General features: G+C 36.8%; 1 protein-coding gene across 1 annotated transcript in view; it reads left to right on the top strand.

The window, feature by feature from the left end:
* The window catches only part of LOC309489572 (leucine-rich repeat transmembrane neuronal protein 4), a 109,714-nt gene extending 88,487 nt beyond the window's left edge, over positions 1-21,227 (top strand). Inside the window, exon 3 of the mRNA XM_082158401.1 lies at positions 12,048-21,227. Coding sequence (XP_082014527.1) covers positions 12,048-12,386 — 339 coding nt within the window. The 3' untranslated portion in view covers positions 12,387-21,227. The remainder of the gene's footprint in view (positions 1-12,047) is intronic.
* The last annotated feature ends 1,086 nt before the right edge of the window (positions 21,228-22,313 follow it).

The following is a 22,313-nucleotide window of genomic DNA, read 5'->3' as shown; positions in this document are numbered from 1 at the left end:
AGACGTGAAAGAGAACTTCGTTTAATGCTCACGGGACGCATCGTCTGACATCCAGCTCTCTGTGCGCGTGCTTCGGGTGTGTGCGCTCAGAAATCCATGTATCAGAAGTTTAGAATAAACTTTCATGATGATGAAGAACTGCAATGCCACGTGAGCGTGACCGGGATAGAGATGATAATCAAAACCAAACATAATGTTTTAGTTGTTGGCAGAGTATCTTAGGTACGAGCTGTACAGGCTCCGCCCTCTTCTGGAAAGGGGGCGGGGAGCAGCAGCTCATTTGCATTTAAAGATACATGCACGAAAACAGCATGTTTTTCCTTCCATTGAAAAAATCGGCATTTACAATGGTATAATAAATTATCTGTGGGGTATTTTGAGCAGACACTTCACAGACACATTCTGGAGACACCTGAGATTTATATCACGTCTTGTAAAAAAGGGCATAATAGGTCCCCTTTAAAGAAAAATTGTTCCCACCAATTAACAGTTTTATTTCAGAGTGTCTTTTCTCTCTTAAACATGTTCTTCCCCTCCCGCTTGTTTAAATTTCATGCTACTCAGGCGAACTCACCCTCAGACATGTGTTTTACTTCATTGAAAGCGTGTCTGGTGTCTTTAGTGTCACACGGGCTCCCCGTGCAACATCTGTGTCATCTTCCTCTACTCAGAACAGCTGCATTAAATTTTCACGCACCCTGATGCAACACTAACACGCACACGCATGCAAACACTTTTAAGCTCTATCAGGGACGATTTAAACTCTCTCGACAGTGACAAAAATACTTCTGCCAAACCATTGTGAAGATAATTTGTAACTGCGCGTCCTGCCCTGGTGCCAGTTTGCTGCTTTTGTAAACAAACCAAAAGGGATAGTTCAGCCAAAAATGACAATTCTGTTATTATTCTCTATCCCACATTGTTTTTCATGGAACATAAAAGTAGAAATATCTAAAGAATCATTATGCAACTCTTGCCTTACAGTAGTTCATTGTGAATAGGGGCTGCCAACTTCCAAAGAATTATATTTAAAAACCACCATAAAAGTATGAAAAATCTTTTTTCATACTTTTAAAATCTTTGATTTCTCACAAATGCCATACTTCATATCTTTTCATTTGTATTTTATTTCTTATAACTTGTGACTATTTTTTACAATTGCTACTTTATTTCTCACAATTGTGACCATCTCACAACTGCAATATATTGTTTCTCATAATTGTGACTGTTTTTCATAATTCTGACTGATGGAATTGTTATCTTTAGTGTGAATATATATATATATATATATATATATATATATATATATATATATATATATATATATATATATATATATATATATATATATATATATATATATCATATTGTGGCTTTATATATCATAACTGTGAATGTATATCTTACAACTGCACCTTTATTTCTCATGATTACAACTTTATACCTCAGAATTGCAACTTCATATATCACAATGTCTCTTACTAAAAACTGCCTCACAATAACCCGTATTATACTCACAATTGTACTGCTTTATACCACTTAATAACACTTAAATTACTTGTTTATTTATTTATTTATTTATTTAAGTCTTTTTATAAATTGTATGGTGAGATATGTGTAATAAAACAATCGAAAATATGCACCTTTCTCGTAATTGGAACTTCATTTCTCAGAATTGCAACTTCATATATCTCACAATCTCTCTTAACAATATTTCTTATAAACTACCTCACAATTATTTGTTTTAGTCACAATTATTTGTTTATTTCATACTTTGATTTTAGTCCTTTTGTCATTGTATGGTTAGATCTTTAACTCTTTTATCGAGTTCCACAGAAAAAAAATAACAGCATACAGAACAATGAAAGAATATTATCTTTGGAGTAAACCGGCCCTTGTATTCTAACTGCAACACAATCACATTTGCAAAATGTGTCCGTTTAAGGCTGAAACATCTTCTTGCATGTACATTTCCCTATTACATGCAGACTGTGCTGGTAAACCTGAGTGATTTAATATTGCTTATCGTACTTGTCACCTTATTAACTAAAGATCTAGCAGATTCCATACACTGCATGCTTAGCTATAGCAGGATGACTCATGCATACAGATGGTGAATGTCTTGCGCCTTGTTTAGCCTCTTAGACATGGTAAATACATTGTTGCACCTAATTTCCTCTTGCATGAATGCACTGCAAATGCACAGCAGTAATGTTTCTTGTAATAAAAAGGTTTTGGCCTGACTGTTGGGAATGAATCCTACAGATTCCTTACGGTGCTCGGCAAGGCAATCTATTAGCCTTCGCTGTCAGCTAGTTGGCACGCTTCTAAGACCAGCAGTGTGCAACAAATCAAAGTGTTAGCTTGACTGTACGGCTTTAATATGCTACGTGAGCATGCTTATTTGCATAACTAGTGGCCAGGGCACAAGAATTCCCTGTTAAGCTCTGAATAAACAGGAATGGCAGAGACACCATGTCCCTCACATACTGATGAGTCCCGGCTGTCATAGTCACCCGTAATGGACAAACAGCCCAGCGATTTGACTATAGTTGGCCATGGTGTTGTCATCTGGGTAATGGGGCAGGAGACAGGGAGTTAAGGAACATCACAATATGTACTATTCCAAATGAAGGCACCTGGGACCGGGAACGAAACAGGAGATTCGTTACAGATGCTTTATAGAAAGCATTTAAACCTCACCTGTGGGTGAGACCAAAGGCATTATGGGATAGTATTCAGGCATACATGACCAACAATAAAAAGTTTTACTTGCTGTGTGCTATAAATAAGCCAAAAAAGAATTTAATCTAACATGAGGATAAATGACTAATACAAATGTTGGTATAAGATAAAGAAAAGGAAAAAAAAAAAACATTTAAAAATCCTACCGCCCCATAAACTTTAGAATGGTGGTAAACTCCATTCATTCATTCATTCATTCATTCATTCATTCATTCATTCATCCATTCATATATGATGTTTTTTAATTTTTTTTATTATTATTATTTTTTATATTAGGTTTTGGGTGAATCGCACAATGTGACATGTTACACCCTAAACTAGCCTTGCCTTGTCATAAAAGGCTTTTTTTTTTTTTTTTTTTTTTTTTTTGTCAAATTAGCTGATATTTTCAGAGACTTATTAACCTTGAGGGTCTGTGTCCTTTCTGTGAGCTGGACAATGACATCACTGTTTTCTACTGAGCTGCTTTATATGAATGGAACTCATTTCATATTTGAATGACCTCTACACAGTTATTGAACAGAACTGAGTCAATACTGAATGACTTCAGCTGAAAAATTACACTATTTTCTTTTTAGAGCTGCTTTACAGCTGAATTGAACTCTGTTTGCATCAATCATTATTTTCCTGTTTATCCCTGTAAAGTGGCTTTGAAGCAAAAAAATAAATAAAAAAATAAATAAATTCCCTTTCTGAATTTTGGCTACTACATGATTTGGTGGACAAATGCTTTTCAATTTTTTTATTTGCAGTTTTCACTTATAAAGAATCAATAATAAAATATGATGTCCACCAGCTTAATAAGGTTTCCAAGAATGTAATCTTTTAATGAGGCTTTTCTACATAATAATATCAGGACAATTGTGTCACCCTGATATTTTTTAACTTTTTTAATAAATTTTAATGAAGTAATTAAAACATGCTCATCAAGATGTGTATAAAGGTTGTATTTAACTCAATGTATGTCTGAATGTATAAAAATGTTTTAATAAATGAGCGCGATGTCATTGACCCATAAGTCAGTTCATGGCATCCACTCTGGGTGAACTGTTCCTGTAAGACAGTGAAGCCCATTGAACGTCTGTCTGTCTCTCACGGCCATTTTTCATTTGTGTTAAATTAAATATAGTGTCTACCCTGACTAAGGTCCACGTCTGTCACTTTGCCGTGCTGAAAGGTGTAGTTATGACTTGTCACACACCCTTTCTGTCCCTCACACACACATTAGTCTAGATTTATGTACATGCACTGTTCAGAATTCGTAGTTAGTATATTATAATTAATCAATGCCACCTCACTGCAGATCTGTTGGGAGTGGCCGAAGGAAGGAATAGCTGAGAGAGAGAGAGAGAGAGAGAGAGAGAGAGGTTTGACTCACTGCAAATGTCTGCCCTATTGTACAGGATTCACCCCGTTTATCATTTATATGTCTTTTCATTTGGATAGTCCACTGCATTCCACTAGCATAAACATCCCGGACTAAATATTTATCTTCTCAGATGACCGCTCTTTACCTAGGACACACATTATAACTTGTACAATGTGACACTTCTCTTCATCAGAGAAGTCACTTTCAGTCGATAGCAAATCAAAATGGACCATTAAAGAGATAGTCCACCCAAAAATGAATGAAATGAAAACGAAAATGTCTGTCCCATAAGGCTTTCCTCTTTAGAACACAAATGAGGATCTGAAAGCACAAGAGTGAACACAAGAATGAACCTCATAGGTTCTTGCTGAAGCTTAAACGTGCTGCGTAACACGAGAATGAACCTCATTGGTTCTTGCTGAAGCTCAAACGTGCTGCGTAACACGAGAATGAACCTCATTGGTTCTTGCTGAAGCTCAAACGTGCTGCGTAACACGAGAATGAACCTCATTGGTTCTTGCTGAAGCTCAAACGTGCTGCGTAACACGAGAATGAACCTCATTGGTTCTTGCTGAAGCTTAAAGGTGCTGCGTAACACGAGAATGAACCTCATTGGTTCTTGCTGAAGCTTAAAGGTGCTGCGTAACACGAGAATGAACCTCATTGGTTCTTGCTGAAGCTTAAAGGTGCTGCGTAACACGAGAATGAACCTCATTGGTTCTTGCTGAAGCTTAAAGGTGCTGTGTAACACGAGAATGAACCTCATTGGTTCTTGCTGAAGCTTAAAGGTGCTGCGTAACACGAGAATGAACCTCATTGGTTCTTGCTGAAGCTTAAAGGTGCTGCGTAACACGAGAATGAACGTCATTGGTTCTTGCTGAAGCTTAAAGGTGCTGCGTAACACGAGAATGAACCTCATTGGTTCTTGCTGAAGCTTAAAGGTGCTGCGTAACACGAGAATGAACCTCATTGGTTCTTGCACGTCAAGCGTTCACGCTTGAGCTTCCGTTAACCGCAACTGATGTTTGAGTTGAAGAATATTTATATTTGAATAAAAGCCTAAATTAAATCTGTTCATCATATAAAGCGATCAAGTCTCTTCAGAAAATGTGGACTAAACCGCTCAATTCATATGGATTAGTTTTATGATATCTTCATGAACTTTGTGAAGCATCAAAGCGGTAGTTGCATAGCTACAACTACCTAGTTGCATAGGACATGAAGATGAACGAATGTCTTCAATTTTCATTTTTGGGCGAACTAACTCTTTAATAAATATGAATTCATTTGTTTATTCCAAAGTTCTTATTAATCAAAACGAAAAACTTGCTCCACTCCACTCCAACCACCTAACGGAGAAGGAATGTAGAAAAATCAATGTATTATTGCATTATACATCAAGGCAAGGCAAGGCAAGGCAAGTTTATTTATATAGCACATTTCATACACAATGGCAATTCAAAGTGCTTTACATAGAAGAAATTAAAATAATAAAAAGAAATAAGAATAATTAAAACAGTTTAGAAAAATAAAAAATAAAATACAGTACAAACAGTCGGACGAACATTGGCACAGTGCTCATTCAGTAAATGCATAGTTAAACAGATGTGTTTTGAGTCTGGATTTGAATGTGACTACAGTAGGAGCACATCTGATCTCCTCTGGAAGCTGGTTCCAGCTGTGGCTGGCATAATAGCTAAAAGCAGACTCGCCATGCTTAGAGTGAACCCTTGGTATTTCTAGCTGATATGATCCTAATGATCTGAGTGATCTGTTGGGTTTATATTCAGTGAGCATATCTGCAATGTATTGAGGTCCTAGGCCATTGAATGATTTATATACCAGTAATAATACTTTAAAATCAATCCTAAGTTTAACTGGGAGCCAGTGTAAAGACCTGAGGACTGGTGTGATATGTTCATATTTTCTGGTTCTGCTCAGAATCCTTGCGGCAGCGTTCTGTATGAGCTGCAACTGTCTTATGGTCTTTTTGGGAAGGCCAGTGAGGAGTCCATTACAATAATCCACCCTGCTGGTGATGAAAGCATGCACAAGTTTCTCTAAGTCTTGTCTGGAAACAAAGCATCTAATTCTTGCAATATTTTTCAGATGATAGTATGCTGATTTAGTTATTGCTTACATCAAACATTATCTTTTTGGCAACAATGTCTGTTTGGTTAAAATGGCAAGTCATTTAACAGTAAATACATATTTATCTCATATATATATTGAATATTATGAAAAATAGCCATCAGAAAATATGTGTCAGATTGTATAAGAAACATTAGTTGCAAAAGGTCTTTCATTTCGACAACAATGTTCCAACCTATTTCTCATTCATTTTCTATTTTTCAAGCCACCTGGGGCAGTGGTTTGGATTTTGGCAAGCGCTCCTCTCTTTTTACCCTGGTACCGTTTGATGTTTCTGAGGGTCCTCATAGACTAAAGGTCCAACCCACTTGTCTCCAAAACACACAGAGTAATACAATGCAATAACCATTATTTAATAGATCAGCTCACAGTCTCTTCCTGTGCTTTTGCAAGATTGCTTCTTCTTTGTGATTGATGTTGCCAAAAGGACCGATATACTGTATAAGAGAGGTCAATTAATATTGATATTTGCCATCACCATCAGCTGATAACCAATAATAATTTTTTTTTGCTTATTAATAGAATCAATTATATCCAACAGAATAAATGAAGTGCTTGAAGTTTTATGTTAAAGTTTTATGTCTTGAAGTAGTCAAATGTAAAATAAACTACTCAAATTATAGGCACAGTCTTCACTGCATGATAATACGACATAATGCATTAATATTAGATGCTGTTGGAGAAGCAGGCCTGCAATTTAAATGAGTAAATTAGTTATTTTGTTTTCTTTAAAGGGGACCTATTATGCCCCTTTTTACAAGATGTCTCAGATGTCCTCAGAATGTGTCTGTGAAGTTTCCATTTTTGAGTGGAGGAAAAAACATGCTGTATTTTCCTGCATGTATCTTTAAATGCAAATGAGCTGCTGCGTTTTCCAGAAGAGGGCGGAGCCTGTACAACTAGTACTTTTGATTATCATCTCTATCGCAGTCACACTCACATGGCATTTCTTCATCATAATGAAAGTTTATTATGCGCATGCGTTTTAAAGCCATATCAGCCTAAACTTCTGATATCTGTTTTTTCGAGCGCACACACCCGAAGCACGCGCACAGAGAGCTGGATGTCAGAAGTTTATAGGCTGATATGGCTTTAAAACGCATGCGCATAATAAACTTTCATTACTTTCGGCCGTAAGTATTAAACTAAAGTTCTCATTCACGTCTGGTTGCTCTTACAGTTTTTTCCAACTGCTTACACACAAAATCTTTTCATGTCACACGATTTTTGAAACCTCTCACTCAAAGTGCAAAACTACATACCAAATCTCCAAAACCATAAGCTATTTCTCAGCCTTTGACTCAGTTTTCAATTGCATTAAACACTTTTTTCAAAACACTACACACAATTCTCTACCTAAAACACAAAAATCTATCAGGAAGTGACTTGCTTTCCTTTTCCAAACACAACCAATCAAAATGCTACACTTATTCACCAGGTCACACAGACACACTCCTCACATGTGCAAACACTTATTGCTTAACTGATCACTAACCAATCACTGCTTTACTGTAGTATAGGCCTAAATAGGTCAAAGGTCAGATGATCTGTGTTGAACAATGGATTCCTGGGACCCCCTGGGACCCCCCAGCGTAATATACTGATATGCTTTTAATATGAATCAAAAAACAAAAGAAAAACAGAAAATGGAATCTTGACGAGCAAGTGCTCTTCACATACACATGAACACAAATACGCATGTATTCGTACAAAATCGCTTTCCGTATATTAGTGTTGGCTTTACTACTTTTAACATCCCTTGTACTGGCCCTAGATGACTATCCATTTCTTCTTAACAAATCCCATGACACTTTAAGTAAAGCAGTTTTTTTTAAGTAGCTGTGCATTCTGCTTGTGCCCATGCAAAAGCCATTCGCTCTGCTCAGGGGAATATGGGGAAGTGGATTAATTGTGGCATACAAAGAGCTTTAAACCCGATCCGCTGACACAACACATCTCATTTGCACTTGCGAGTCGGGCCTGCATTTGACGTTGTTTATTTATTTTGCTTCCTGTCAGGAGTCTCTTTGTAAAATTTCTTCGTCTGCCACACCGGCAGAGCTCTCTTGTCACTAATGTTCACTTAGTGCTCGGTGACGGTAATCGCGCTTGGTCGCTCTTCACTATCTCTAAGCGTTCACTAATTCGCCCCTTTAAAAGCAATGAACTCTGGTCGTTCAGTGGAAATACATGGAAACTTGGTTCAGCATGATTTGTCATTGTGTGTGACAGATGAGAACACTGCAAACATTTTTTTTTTTTATCAGTATTTTTGTCATGTTTTCCAGAAATAATGTGTGAAAATCCTGAAAGAAGGATTTGAGAAGCTTGAGAAGCAAAACTGTGTTGGATAGTAAGATTTCATAGAATATATCTTGAATTAAAGGGGAAATATGAAGCACTTTTTCAAAGTCTTTATATTTTGTTTTTGGGGTCTAGAACAGGCTTTCAATGAATGTTAAAAAAATTCATTATTTTCCACATATTTTACATTGTTGCAGCACCTCTCTTCTCAGTCTGTCAGTAACGCTCAGGGGTGCGTTTCCCGAAACCATCGTTCCAACAAACATTCGCAAACAGCATCGCACAGTTGTGTAGTTGGAACGACAGCTCTCGACTGTGGTTAGAAGCATAGTTTCTAAATTGCATGACATGTGGACTTAATAAATCCTTATCTTGAGCGAAATAAGCAAGCAGACATTCAGTACAACCTGTGTCTTTTATTTAGAATGCATACAAATGTAATTTACATCTTTTAGTTTGTCAAGAGATTTAAAGCGTTGAACGTGCTCTAGTACGTAAGAACGAGCCTATGATTGAATCTGGAAATAAAGCAAAATAACTGAGAAAAATTAGAAATAGTCCTCATATGTCATGTCTGTAATTTATATCAAAACATCTAGCGTTAATTCGATCTCAAACAGTTTCATGAAAATAAGTTATTACTCCACCACGTGCATGACGTCATAAACCAACGTGGTTGAACGACCACTTTGCGACAATATGGTTTTGGGAAACAGTCGTGACTAGCTAGTTGATCTCTTCAACGATGCATCGCACTGTGGTAGTGAGGCATAGAGTTACTGTACGTCGTAAAAAATCATATTCTGTATAATGCTGTTGTTCCAAATCTGTTCCAAAAAGACTTTCTTCCTCATCTGGAACTAAATTTGAGATATTTCGAAGATTATTTTCCATATGAAGACACTTTATAGTGACGGTTGCTGTTATAAGCTCCAAAAATGATGATAAAATCACCATAAATATAGAATACATGACTCATTCGCTATATGATAGTTGTGTGTGAGAAACAGAACCAAATTAAGTTGTCAGTGAGTTGAGCTCAATATGAACTGGATAAATTGGTTCATTGAAAAGATCCAGCTCAAAATAATTATTCATTCACTGATTCCTTAAGTGTAAACTGCACTGAGTTTTGTTCAAAACATGCAAGGAAATAATTTGTCGATGAGTTTGGGAAAAATAAACTCATAGTTCATGGAGAAATATATATATATATATATTTTTTTATAATTTATGCATTTTTATTTAAATAATGTACATTTATTTTGTTTTAAGGACATTTACCAGTCAGTGTTTTATCAGTAATATTTGTTGTCATATTTTCCAGTAAAATTAAAATATTTTTTGCAGTGCGCATGAGGCAGCCACATGTGGCATGTTTCTCCTCAACGCCTCTCCGAGAGTCACGGCATGAAATGGAAAGGCATATTTGCTTGTGTCACTTATCATAGGAATAGCTGCAGAAGCCTATGCGGGGGTTTGTGTGTGTGTGTGTGCGTGTGTGTTCTGCCTCTTGTGTATACACAGAGTGAGTCACCAGCGAGCACAGCACACACACTGGGAAGCAAGACAGATGCTGGGTTTGCACTCGGTGTAAAAAGCTATTACCCCAACCAGCGCGGTTCCTCTTTGAAACCGAGGCGCCACGAGGCAGCTTCTAAATGCAGACGGAAGCAGAGCTTAAAGAGGAAGTCGCGAGTGGGCTGAGAACGATGGGGGAATGAGGGATGTTGGAATGTGTGCATGTCTCTTGGTGGTGGAATCATTATCCGAGATATTTTATGACTATTTAATGACTCTTGTGGTGAGGGGGTGGTTTAATTACTCTAATTAAAGAGAGAGTTCACCCAAAAATGAAAAATGTCATTATTTACCTACCTTCGTGTCGTTCCAAACCTGTATGTCTTTCATTTGTCCTTGGAACACTATACTGTAGGTTCAATAGATAGACATCAATGGATATTGATGAATATCCTGATTGTTTTTTGTTTGTTTTTTTCATAAAATAAATTGAATGAAGACAGGAACTCTCAAGCAACAAAAAGCACCATAAAAGTGGTCTGTCAAAAGTGGTACTGTATGACTCATGTGCAATATTCAGAGTCATACAATAGCTTTTTGTGATAAAAATAGAGCAAAATGTAAGTTGTTTGAAAATTGAAAATTTTTCATGGAAGAAGTACTGTGCGTCAGATTCGTGAATGAATCATTCTTTCAAATCGGAACTTTTAAATGAATCGCTATTGCAGTCTGAGTGATTGATTTTGTTCAAATTCTTCACGAGAACTAGCAATGTTCGAATCATAAACAAATCATTCTTTTGATTCAGATCTTCTTAATGAAACTTTAATTCAGTTCCAGTTTGAATGATTGTTAACACTTTGCAATAGGGTCCTATTAGTTAACATTAGCTAAATAGGCTAATTAAATAAAAATGAGCAATACATTTGTTGCAGTATTTATTCATGTTTATTAATATTAGTTAATAAAAAATAGAACAGTTCATTTTTATTACATGTTAAGTCAGGTTCATTAAACAACATAGTCACACTTTAGTTTAAGGCTCCAGTTCTCACTACATATTATTACTTTTGCCTCAATAAACTCCTAATTACTGGTTATTAATTGTTGTAAAGTAGTTGTTAAGTTTAGTATTGGGTAGGATTAAGGGATGTAGAAGATGGTCATGCAGAATAAGGCATTAATATGTGCTTTATAAGTACTAGTAAACAGCCAATATCCTAGTAATATGCATGATAATCAGCAACTAGTTTATAATAAAAATTTGACCCTAAAATAAAGTGTTGCCAATAGTATTTACAGATTAAACTTTTGATTTTAATTATGCATTAGTAAATGTTGAAATTAACATTCAGATTAAGAAATGCTATTTTTCATCATTAGTTCATGTTAACTAATGTGGTTAACTAATGTTAAATAATGGAACCTTATTGTAAAGCAATGACTGATATGTGAATATATTTTTTTGAATCAGATCTTTTCAATGAATTATTAATTCAGTTTGAGTCTGAATGATTCCTTCAAACATCAGACTGATTCTGTTTTTTGAGTTCAACTTTGACTCCAGTTGTAGTGGTTAATGTTATCAGTGGATAACAACGTACATATTCTTGTCACAAACACTTTGGTGGCCTATTCAAATGGACCACTTTTTGATATTTCATGGTGCTTTTGAATATTTTTTTTAAAGTTTGAAATCTCTAGTCCCCTTTCATTATATTTGCATGGAAAAGAGCAACCAGTACAATCTTCAAAATTTCCCATTTTGTGTCCTACTGAGGAAAATAAGTCATACGGGTCTAAAATGACTTGAGGCTGAGTGAATAATGGCAAAATGTTCATTTTTGAACGACTACCCCTTTAATGACGATTTAATGACTGTTGATGGTTTAATTATTCTAATTAAGATTCTTCAACTTGTCTCATTCTTGCACTCTCTCTACTTTACCCCCCACAGGTCCCTCACCAGATGAGCACTCTGACCTTCTACAGGTACGAGCAGCCCATAGTGGACTACTGCCAGGCGCATCAACCCCTGCGGCTCAACATGAGCTACGATGGTCCCCCCCAAAGCCTGGAGGGGCTGGAGGAGCTTCCCCCCCGCGAGAGGAGCACCATCCAGACTGTGGCCCTTCCGGCAGTGCCCACCATCAACACGGGCACCTCGGGACCCTGCTCCCCACCCAGCCAGAGAGCGCCCATGGAGGGGCCCAGCATCCCCTACCCCACCACAGAACGCTCCATTAACTATCCAACAACAGAACGTTCCACCAGCACCCTCACTTTTAGACGCTAACAGCCCCGCTCGAATAGCAAGGCATGATGGGTAATTTCAAAAGAGGCTGTGCCTGGGTGGTGATCCACATTCTGCTGGCATTAACGCAGCTGCGCGTCTGAAAACTGTGCACACTGCTGCGCGCTAACTGTTTCTCGCGAATATAGAGAAGTGAAAATCATTCCCAACGACGTCGCTGGAGGACACGAGGATCTGGCATACGGTACACTTCTACTGTGGAGTGTAGTGTATTCTGGAAAATGGGATTCCATTTGTCTCTTTCCATCTTTTCTTTGTTCCGAATCAAAGGCCAGTACATGTTTTGTCGTCTCCGTTCTGCTCAATGGCAAATTGAAATCCAATGCAACATGCATGAGACGTTAAACGTGGCTTTGGTTTAATTCAGCCCTCGCTCTGCACCGACGCTAGGACGCCTTCTCTGAGGAGTAGATAATGGTGATTCTCCCATGCTGAGTGAAGAATGAATAGGAATGTGCAATAAACAAGGGTTGTTGTTTTTTTTTGTTGTTTTTTTTTGTTAGTTTTTTTGAAGAGGGAGAGAGTGTGAGAAAGAGAGAATGAAAAGAAGCAAATTAATGTTCACCAGAGCTCAAAGGCCTCTCGCTGTTATTTTCATTTAGTTGCCAGGGAGTGCTCATAAATGCTGTCATTATTTGATTCAAAAGACAGATCTGTCCAGACATGAGAATGTCAGATGGAAGATCTGTTTGAGTATAAGAAAACTCATTCATTAAATTCAAAATGATATCTCACATGGCAAGGTCTTTCAGTGTGCACATGTACCAAAGATCAAGCTTCTTAGATGTACATAAAGCTTGTGTTTCCTTTTAAAATGTAATCAAATGAATCAGTGTGTCTAATGCATACTGTAATGTGTGGGCCGGCTGCGTTCACGGCTGACGACATCTTGCCTGATTTTTAATTCTGCAGAATTTAGTACTGAAATGCAGAGTAAAAAACATCAAGCTTTGTGTTTGAAGGCTACCTGTTAACTAGATCGTGTATGTGTTTGCTTGTGAGTGTGTATGTGTTTTTTTTAAGTTTAAAAGCTGAAGTGTGTAATTTCTGCAACCACTAGTGTCAGAAATAATGACTGTTTTCCAAAAGGTTTCCTAAACACTCTCTTTATCTGCCATTGGTCAGGCAAACAGAAAACCACGCCCCCAAACTTACACCATTGGTTGAGCTGGTGTTGCTATGTTGGCTGGTCGGAACTATGTTTTGAAGTTTCTGCTAAATCAACCGCTTGTTCAAGTAAAAATACTTTTTACTAAATACTCTCTGCATTTAGCTAGTTAAACAGAAAAATTACACACTTCAGCTTCAAGAAGGTAGAATTCTAAGGGGGAGGAGCAGACATCCCTAACTCGGATAGCATGCTGGAGTTACCATACAGTGGCAGAAACGCCTTCTTCACAAGTATGCGACGTATCTCAAGCGCACTGTCCTGTTGTACACGCCGTTGTGACCAACTTCCAGGGGGTGGCGTTAAACTGGATGTGTTACTATTGAGGTAGCCAGCTGTCATTGAAGAGTGTCGTCTTCAAAACTGTTGCTACGCTATGACAGTAATTGACCTTAATGGAAAAGCTGATGGTGGAAATGCTGGCAATCCACCACATACTTGAATTTATTTTTTGGCACACAACAACGTGTGAATTGGAGCTTAGCTAGAAGCGTTTACATTCATATACTTGTGTAAAACATGTTTCTGACCAAAACGATCTTTCTAACCCATTTTCAAATGGCTTTTTAATTATCTAAGGGAATGATCTGACAATAACAAAGCTAGAACCTCTAATAAGAGCCTCCAGTTGTATTGAAGAGCTGAATAAACCAAGTTTCAGTTCAGAAAGAGGTGGTCAGTCACCTCAGGTCATGGAGTGTTAACCAAGAGTTTTTCTGACTCTAGATGTCACTCAACAAAGCAGCTACATGGATGAAATTACTATAATTGGATAAAACAGCAAGACATATGGGAGACCGGACAACTGTAACTGAAATTTCCTTTATAACCCGAACTTCTACTACAAATCTACATGCCATGTTTTGAAGCAAGAAACGTATATATCTGCCAAAAGTAATATTATCATTAAATTGAATTTAATACAAGCTGTCAGAGTCTTATGGGTTTGTGACAGTGACTTGGGGCAATCATAACACATAACACATTTTTTTAATAACCCCACTGTATCTCTGATAAGAGCACACATCAAAATAATAGTATTATTGATCTAACATGTAATACTATTACTGAAGCATTTTCATCTTTAGATGATATATCTTTTAGATGTCAGGAATTATGTTTAAAACAAAGAGCGGGAAAATGCTTTTTACAAAAATGTATTATTCGTGTAATTTATTATTTAAAATGGAAAAATATGCACACAATTGGAAAGATTTGTTTTATTCCAAGATCAAATTTTAGACAACAGAAGAAAAATACAGGACATCCCCCCCAAAAAATCAATGTTATTTCTCACAAAGTGAAACGATTACACTTTTCCTCAGGCAGAAAGTGATCTCTACTAAACATGTGCTGAATATGTGTTGCAATAACCTCCGGTCTCCCATAGTCATCGAGGGCCTGTTCATTTTTAGTTTGAGTTCAGCTCCCGTATGGCTTTTCTTTGAACATTACACTATTACTAGTCTAATGGACTACTATGGTCATCAAATAGTAACATTACATTGATTCTGCATCACTCGGTTTTCAGGTTCACACACTGTAGTTCAGCAGAGCATTTTGGTCAAGAAACTCTCTGGCATTACAAGCCATTGTGTAGAAGTTCTGTTTGCTTTTTCTTTCTTTTAACCCTCAAAGGACTTTTGAATAACATGAGAATATGGAATTATTGCCTGTAAACTGTTTGTTTTTTTCTTTCACCCTGTGTGCCTGTGCGTTTGGACTTCACACAATGAATGTGGACATGGTACCTCACCAACGGTTATTGTGGATATTGCAAATTTCAACCTGTTCAAAGCCTCCGGAACAACGGCGGGTGGTGACATCATCACCCGTCTTCTCAGGGGCCACGGTAACCACTTTGGCCCCTTCAGAACTCTACTTTGGCATGTTTGTAACGGACACGGATCGATTAAACGAACGCAAAGCTCCACCAAGACGTCACAGGAAATGTGGTGGAGAGCTGGCGAGGTAAGAAACGGATTTCACACTTCAACGTCTCAATCTCTTCGAGAGAACTGACGCTGTCAAGACGATCAAAGACATTTTGAAACGTGTCCTGATGGTCTCCGGCACCAGTTATCTTCACATGTTTATCTTGTAAATAGAGAGTATAAAGAAAGATATTGTTTTGCTTTTTTTGACACAAGTTTTGTGAAAAGGACAGAAGCCTCAGCTGTTTAAACGCGCATCCTGATAAAAAAAAAAAAAATGCTTCTAGAAAGACTCAATATGATCCCTCATTTGGAAGATTGATATTTTTCTATCTGCTGTCTCATTCGGTTCCTCATCTCATTAGCATCATAGATTTTAATTTTATTTGTATTATCACTTCACTGCTGACATCAGTTTGGGAATTGAAAGATTGATATCAGTGCTCATTTTAACGTCTTATACAGTATACTTTGATTCTGCTATGTGCCCTAACCGTTGTGATCCACCACCAGCCCTCTCTCTTTCTCCTCGGCTTGTATTTGAGAAGCCCAGACCAAATTAAAATAATATCTACTTGTTCAGTGAGAGTGGCTTGTACTTTGCTCCGAGGCTTCATGCATGATGTATCAAGTAAAGGCTTGATGTTGTTAGGTAAATGCTAATAGGGTTACCTGCCCACCGCATTTCAATTCTGAGTAAGTCGCAAGAACTTTACAACCTCATAAAACGCTCCTTACAGCAAGACATTAGCTCAGTGGCAGCGATGCAGAAAATCCATAGGACTTATTGTGTCCTGAATTTGAAAAGGCAATGTCAGGCTATTGTTTAGGGGAAACTAGAATATGTCATTCTAATTGTTCTAATTTATATATAAAATGAAGATATGAAATGTAAAATATATACGTATTTATTATTATATCATTATTAACTCTTTCCCCGCTAATGTTTTTTTTTTTTTTTTTTTTTTTTTTTTTTATGTTACCAGCCACTGCCATCGTTTTTGATCATTTTCACAAAAATGTCATGGCCCCTAGAATATTTTGTTGTATTAATATCTGAACATGCAATATATCAAAAGAAAGAACAGACCCTCTGTTTTATTCTAGTTTCATGCATTCTTTTTTTATCAACATTTGAATGTGGGCAAGTTTCGTAAAAAAAACTTTACATTTTGAGCAAAAAGCTGAGAAAATCGTGTTTTGTCAAAGACTACATCCAGATGGGATTCAGAACGATGATCAAAACATAGATGGAGTAGATCGAGTACATCAACACCTCTAATGCTTGCACAGTCCTGGGTCGACATTTCATTTAGTAACATTAGGCAGTTTTGATTTATATGCTGTTTAATGTTGATGATCACGTTATTTTACATATGTATATGATTACATAATGCTATCACTTGTTTCTGCTTCTTTTTCACATGTCTTTTGATCAGGAGATTCAGTACTCCTAAGTTGTGTCATAGCGCCCCCTACCTTATAACAGTGAAAACACAGAAAGCCGGAAAATTCCGTCAATGGCGGGGAAAGAGTTAAAACATATATAATGCACCAGCTGAGCAACTGCCATTGTGAAGAATTAGAATGCTAAAGGATAATTTTCCAACCTGATCTCACAGGAAAATATAACTATGGTACTAGGTGGCGATTTCATATGAATTTGTACGATTATTATAATAAAATAGTAAGAATGAAGGTCCACCCCTAAATCCACCCATAAACATACCTGTACATGCCTGTAAGCAGATCGTATGAAAACATTTAAATGAGTTTGTTGTAATTCATATGAATTAGCCACCAATTTGCCAAAATGTGCAATAGTTACGAATTGCCATGAGATTGTTTTGGAATTTTCTCCATGTATTATAGACCAGAACTGCAATATTTTATCATTTTTGTCTTAAAATAAACTAGGAATGAGTATGAAAGCATCCGATCCAATCAGCTATTTGGATGAGTTACCTTGACTAGATAATAAGCTCTTAAACTGTCATTCCCAGCAACGATTCTCCTCCTCTACAAAGTCGCCAAATCATGAAGCCTTATGTAACTGTCTCTTCCCATTATTCTGACAATTTGCTGCTTTACGGTCATTTACGTAAGGCTGAAGAAGCCCCTGCATCTCTTTGCTTGTCTTTCACATTTTGTAGTTTCCGTTTTTAGTATCTAACCCTCCTATTGTCTTTTGGGTGAAAACAATACATTATAAATAGGAGCATTTTGGTAATCAAGCTTTGTGACATTGTGACAATTATTCAAACATAATTTGACATTTTTAAATTGCTTCTATAAATATTATTATTTAAATAATTATTTAAAAAACTACTGTCTGTTGTCAAATTTGGCCCCTGTGAAGAACCTGATATACGCAACCATATTTTTCAAAGAAATGCAATCTTAAAAATCTGACAGTAAAGACAAAAGATTTCTATTTTTTAAAAATGCTGTTCTTTTGAACTTTCTATTCATCAAATAATCCAAAAAATAAATAAATAAAAGTATTGTGCTTTCCATAAAAATCTTAAGCAGCACAACTGTTTTCAATATTGATAATTATAACAAAGTTTCTTAAACATTAAATCAGAAAATTTGAATGATTTCTGAAGGATTATGTGACAGTGAAGACTGGAGTAATGATGAAAATTTAGCTTTGACATCAAAGGAATAAGTACAACATTTTAAAATAGAAAACATTTATTTGTAATTGTAATACTATTTCACAATATTACTGTATTTTCACTGAATTATCAAATAAATGCAGCCTTGGTGAGCAAAAGAGACCTCCCTCAAAAAATAAATACCTCCATGCCCCCAATTTTTGAACGGTAGTGTATATATTTAATTTATTAATCATATTTGAGCCCAAAATATTTTGCACTTTCAAAAATGTAGTGCCTCGCACATTTTATTATGCAGTGATTATGCAGAATGGGTCCATGCTTTCCATCACTTTAGAACCAGAAGAAGAAAAAAACACATTTTCCTTAATGGGACTAATCCCTAATCAAGAATTTATGAATTATTAATGGGTTTCAGTGCAATCAAATTTCAATTTGCCACAAGGATCATAGGTGGGCACAGTTTCATATGACACAAGGGTTAAATCAAAACTATGTTTAGTAATGTTTACAAAGCAAAACATTTCCTGGAAAATTTACAGAAAATATCCACGCAGGTGCAGTTAAGCTGCAGAAAACAAACACACTAAACACAGATTTTCCATTAACTTTGTCTCAGTCCACTGAGGATGTGGGCGTAATTCGCTTAACTTCAGAGAGCACTTTGCAGACAAAGAATAGGCCAGTACAGTTCATTCACATAAAAGCTAAATTCGAGTTCCAACAAAATACAACCACAACTTCACAGAGTTACCCCCTCCCGTTTTTTTTTTTTTTTTTTTGTCTTGTTCTTTTATTTTCCCCTTGTGATGTGGGTCCCAGTGTCTCCCGGGAACACATTTTCCCTCAAGGGTAGGATTTAAAGGAACAGAGAAGACTTTTATACTCCTGCATCGACTCTCAAATGAATGTCTGATGCAAATGTCCAGGACAGGAAGAGGCCTGCGAGAAAGAAAGAAAGAAAGAAAGAAAGAAAGAAAGAAAGAAAGAAAGAAAGAAAGAAAGAAAGAAAGAAAGAAAGAAAGAAAGAAAGAAAGAAAGAAAGAAAGAAAGAAAGAAAGAAAGATGTAAACATTGGGGCAAAAGTCTTGGTGAAAGGAGCTATATAGAACATGCACACACCAACACATACATCTGCTCATATGTGCAGAAATTGGAGGAGAAAAAAACCATTGCTTATCTCCAGGCTTGCACATGGCTGAGAGGTAGCGCTGTTGTCAGTGTGCGAAGGTTGGCCCATGGGGCGAACATCTGCTGCTATTGTTGACTTGGCCCTGTCACCATACTTATTCTCTGTCTACTAAATCTGCCACATTCAACCAAAGCCTCAGCCCACAAACTATCTAAACATCAAGTGTCGTAGTTTAGCAACTGAATGTTGGACAGAATGGCCGGATGAAATTGGGCAGAAAGATCTGTTCCAAAATCTAGCAAGTGCCTCACCACCTACTGTATATAGACAGCATCCTAACCATCACAAAACATCAGAAGAGAGTTATTTGGAATGCTTTACATAGAAAAATCCACTTTTTATGTGAGTGTTAGCATGTCGCTAAGCTAATATTTTAGGAAGCATAGAAACACATACCACACTAAGTTGGGGGAAAATTGTCTATAAAACTTGAAATTTCTCTTGATGCTACCAATTATAAAACATTGACTAGATAAGACTACACCAATCAACTGGCCATCAATCGTAACCTGACTTTTCAATTCCGTCAGACAGATTTCAATTAATCTAAAGTGACTCACTCAAATGAATCAGAGTTCCCAACTATACGATTGGGGCACACATGGAAATGTTTATAACAAAGTAGACTTTTAGAGGATTTTATGTAATGGATTGTTTTCCCTCACTGCTCATCACAATGCATTATGGGATTGCCTTGTCCACAAAGTATGGGGATGCCTTTGAACTAGCTAAAAGTAGGGATTTTAGAAGGCAGCTTAAATCATACCTTTTGGAACAGCTTTTATGTCGCGAACATGCCAATAATGCCTTAAAATCTTGCTTATTTAGGCCGCACGCTAGGTTTTGGAACAGAGTCGCAATTTCCCCTGAAATTACTAATATAAAATTGGTCATAATGCAATCCTGTTGAATAAAACTCACTCCAACTCTTGAGTTGACTGTACTTTCATTCCATACAGCCTTGCTTTTGTTTGTGGCAGTTTCAGTATTTCTTCTACAATGACTTAAGCTATTGCTTTATGTATTTCATGTTGATTTTGAGTTGTCGGTCTATCATTTTTAAGTGTCATCTGCAGGAAAAAGGATTTGATACAGGCACACTTTTGATTTTGTATTTTGGCTGCTATAGAGTAGGCCTACTTGTCGCAGTAGCTCCAAAGTATCTGTTTTCACTGTTACCCGAGTGCTTGATGTATCAACAGCAAAAAACGCTTTTGTTAAAATGACGTCTGTTAAGCTGGCTGTCTGCAAACCCATCAAGCATGTTCAAGGTTCCTCAGCATAACATCTTGAGTCGGATGTTTTGTTCCATTTGTAAAGCAGAGCCGCTTTATATGAAAGAAACCGGTGCTCAGCCGAGACCTCAAACACCATCCTTTGAATTGAAATATGTGCTGTAGAAAAAGCCGTGACATCACTGCTAATTGTGTAGATATCAGCGATCTGGGCCTTGATGATTTATGGACAACTCAAACTAACGATTCAAGAGAATTTTGGCTTTTTGGTTCTGATTAATTTCCCCCCACTCAATCTATTAATGGATTACATAGGGCAAAAACACAATGAAAAGCAATATTGTCTCTCATTTGTATTCTCTCCCTGTGTTTTAACCTTCCACTTCATCCTCCGCAGGCCCATTAACTTCCATGAAAATCATGTTTCTCTGGCTTTGCCTGGTCTCGGGCTATGGGTTATTGTTTTTCTGTGGGATGTAAATATGCATTGTTATAACCCTTCTCTGTTGTTTTCTTTTGTTTTCATCTGTACACAGATTGAAAACAGTTTTGTGAAGACCTGCTCCAAATGCAAAAATGTGGCTCTTCTTTGAGTATATTATTGTCAGAAAAAAATGTTTTGTAAAAATTTTGATGATGAGATCAGAAATAAAGTAATTTAACGATCTAATGTACTGGACTGTCGGTTTTAATTTTTGTCATTTTGAAAGTCATTTGTATGCATGTTTGTTTCTGGAAAAACTATCAAAATGAACACATTCACTTATAATTAACTGTTTTGTTTTGTTCTGTGTGATTTCTAAAAACTGATCAAATTTAGAGCTTATTGCTGGTCTGAATTATAGTGATTATAGTGAATTATAGTGAAATATAAAAAGGAGCTATGGTACTTAAAATGTTTCATATTTAATTACTTTATATTAAAGCTGCAGTACGTAACTTTTTTGGGTTAAAAATTATCCAAAATAAATCGAGCTAGTACCATTTAGCCAGTGTTCAAAACTATCTGATTGCCTTAGCTCGATTCAAAACAGTAAGCTTGTAATAATGTTTTTAACTCCAGTGGTACTTGTGGATTTCCGCAGGAAATTCAAGCATGTCTTTGCGTCATTACGTCACATCTGTACACATAAAGAAGGAGTCTCGGCTAGTAGGCTATATGTGTGAGGATGTTGGAGGTGGAGATTTATAGTCTTTTCTCACAGCTCTTGAAATGAAACGGATCCAGAAAGGTTCAAACGACAATCACCAGTGACAACTGGAGATTCACCCCGTTGTAAAATGCAAAAGACTTCAGACTTCGGAGTGGCTACAGAAAAAAAGAGACTGCAACCGGCCCATGCGAAAATAAGGATAAATATCGGAAGGGCATTAAATGGAGTTACGCAATGCTGATGTTGTTAAGATTAACAATTTGAGATCAGAGTATAATTTACACGGTTTGACGTGATATGATAAGCGACCGTTAGATTTAATCAGCACAATTTACTGCAATTCTTTTTTTCCTTAGTTGGTCAGAACAAAAGTGGATGTTACTTGTTCAGATGACATTTTCTGGTGAAAATTCTTATGTTGGTCATACTTCCAAAAATTAGAATCTGTGATTCCGAATGACAGTATCCACACCGGCGTAGTGACTGACAGACGCACATTCTCCTCAAAACATTGGACTCATCCGCGCTGTGCCGTGCCAAGGCAAAACCCACGTAACTGCAATTGCAGATTTCGAACAGAGATGGCGACAAAGAGGAAAAACTAC

This window comes from Leuciscus leuciscus, assembly GCF_965113295.1.
Source record: "Leuciscus leuciscus genome assembly, chromosome: 24".
Lineage (NCBI taxonomy): Eukaryota > Metazoa > Chordata > Actinopteri > Cypriniformes > Leuciscidae > Leuciscus > Leuciscus leuciscus.
Note: the sequence above shows the minus strand (reverse complement) of the source record. Positions and strands in the feature narration are given on the sequence as shown.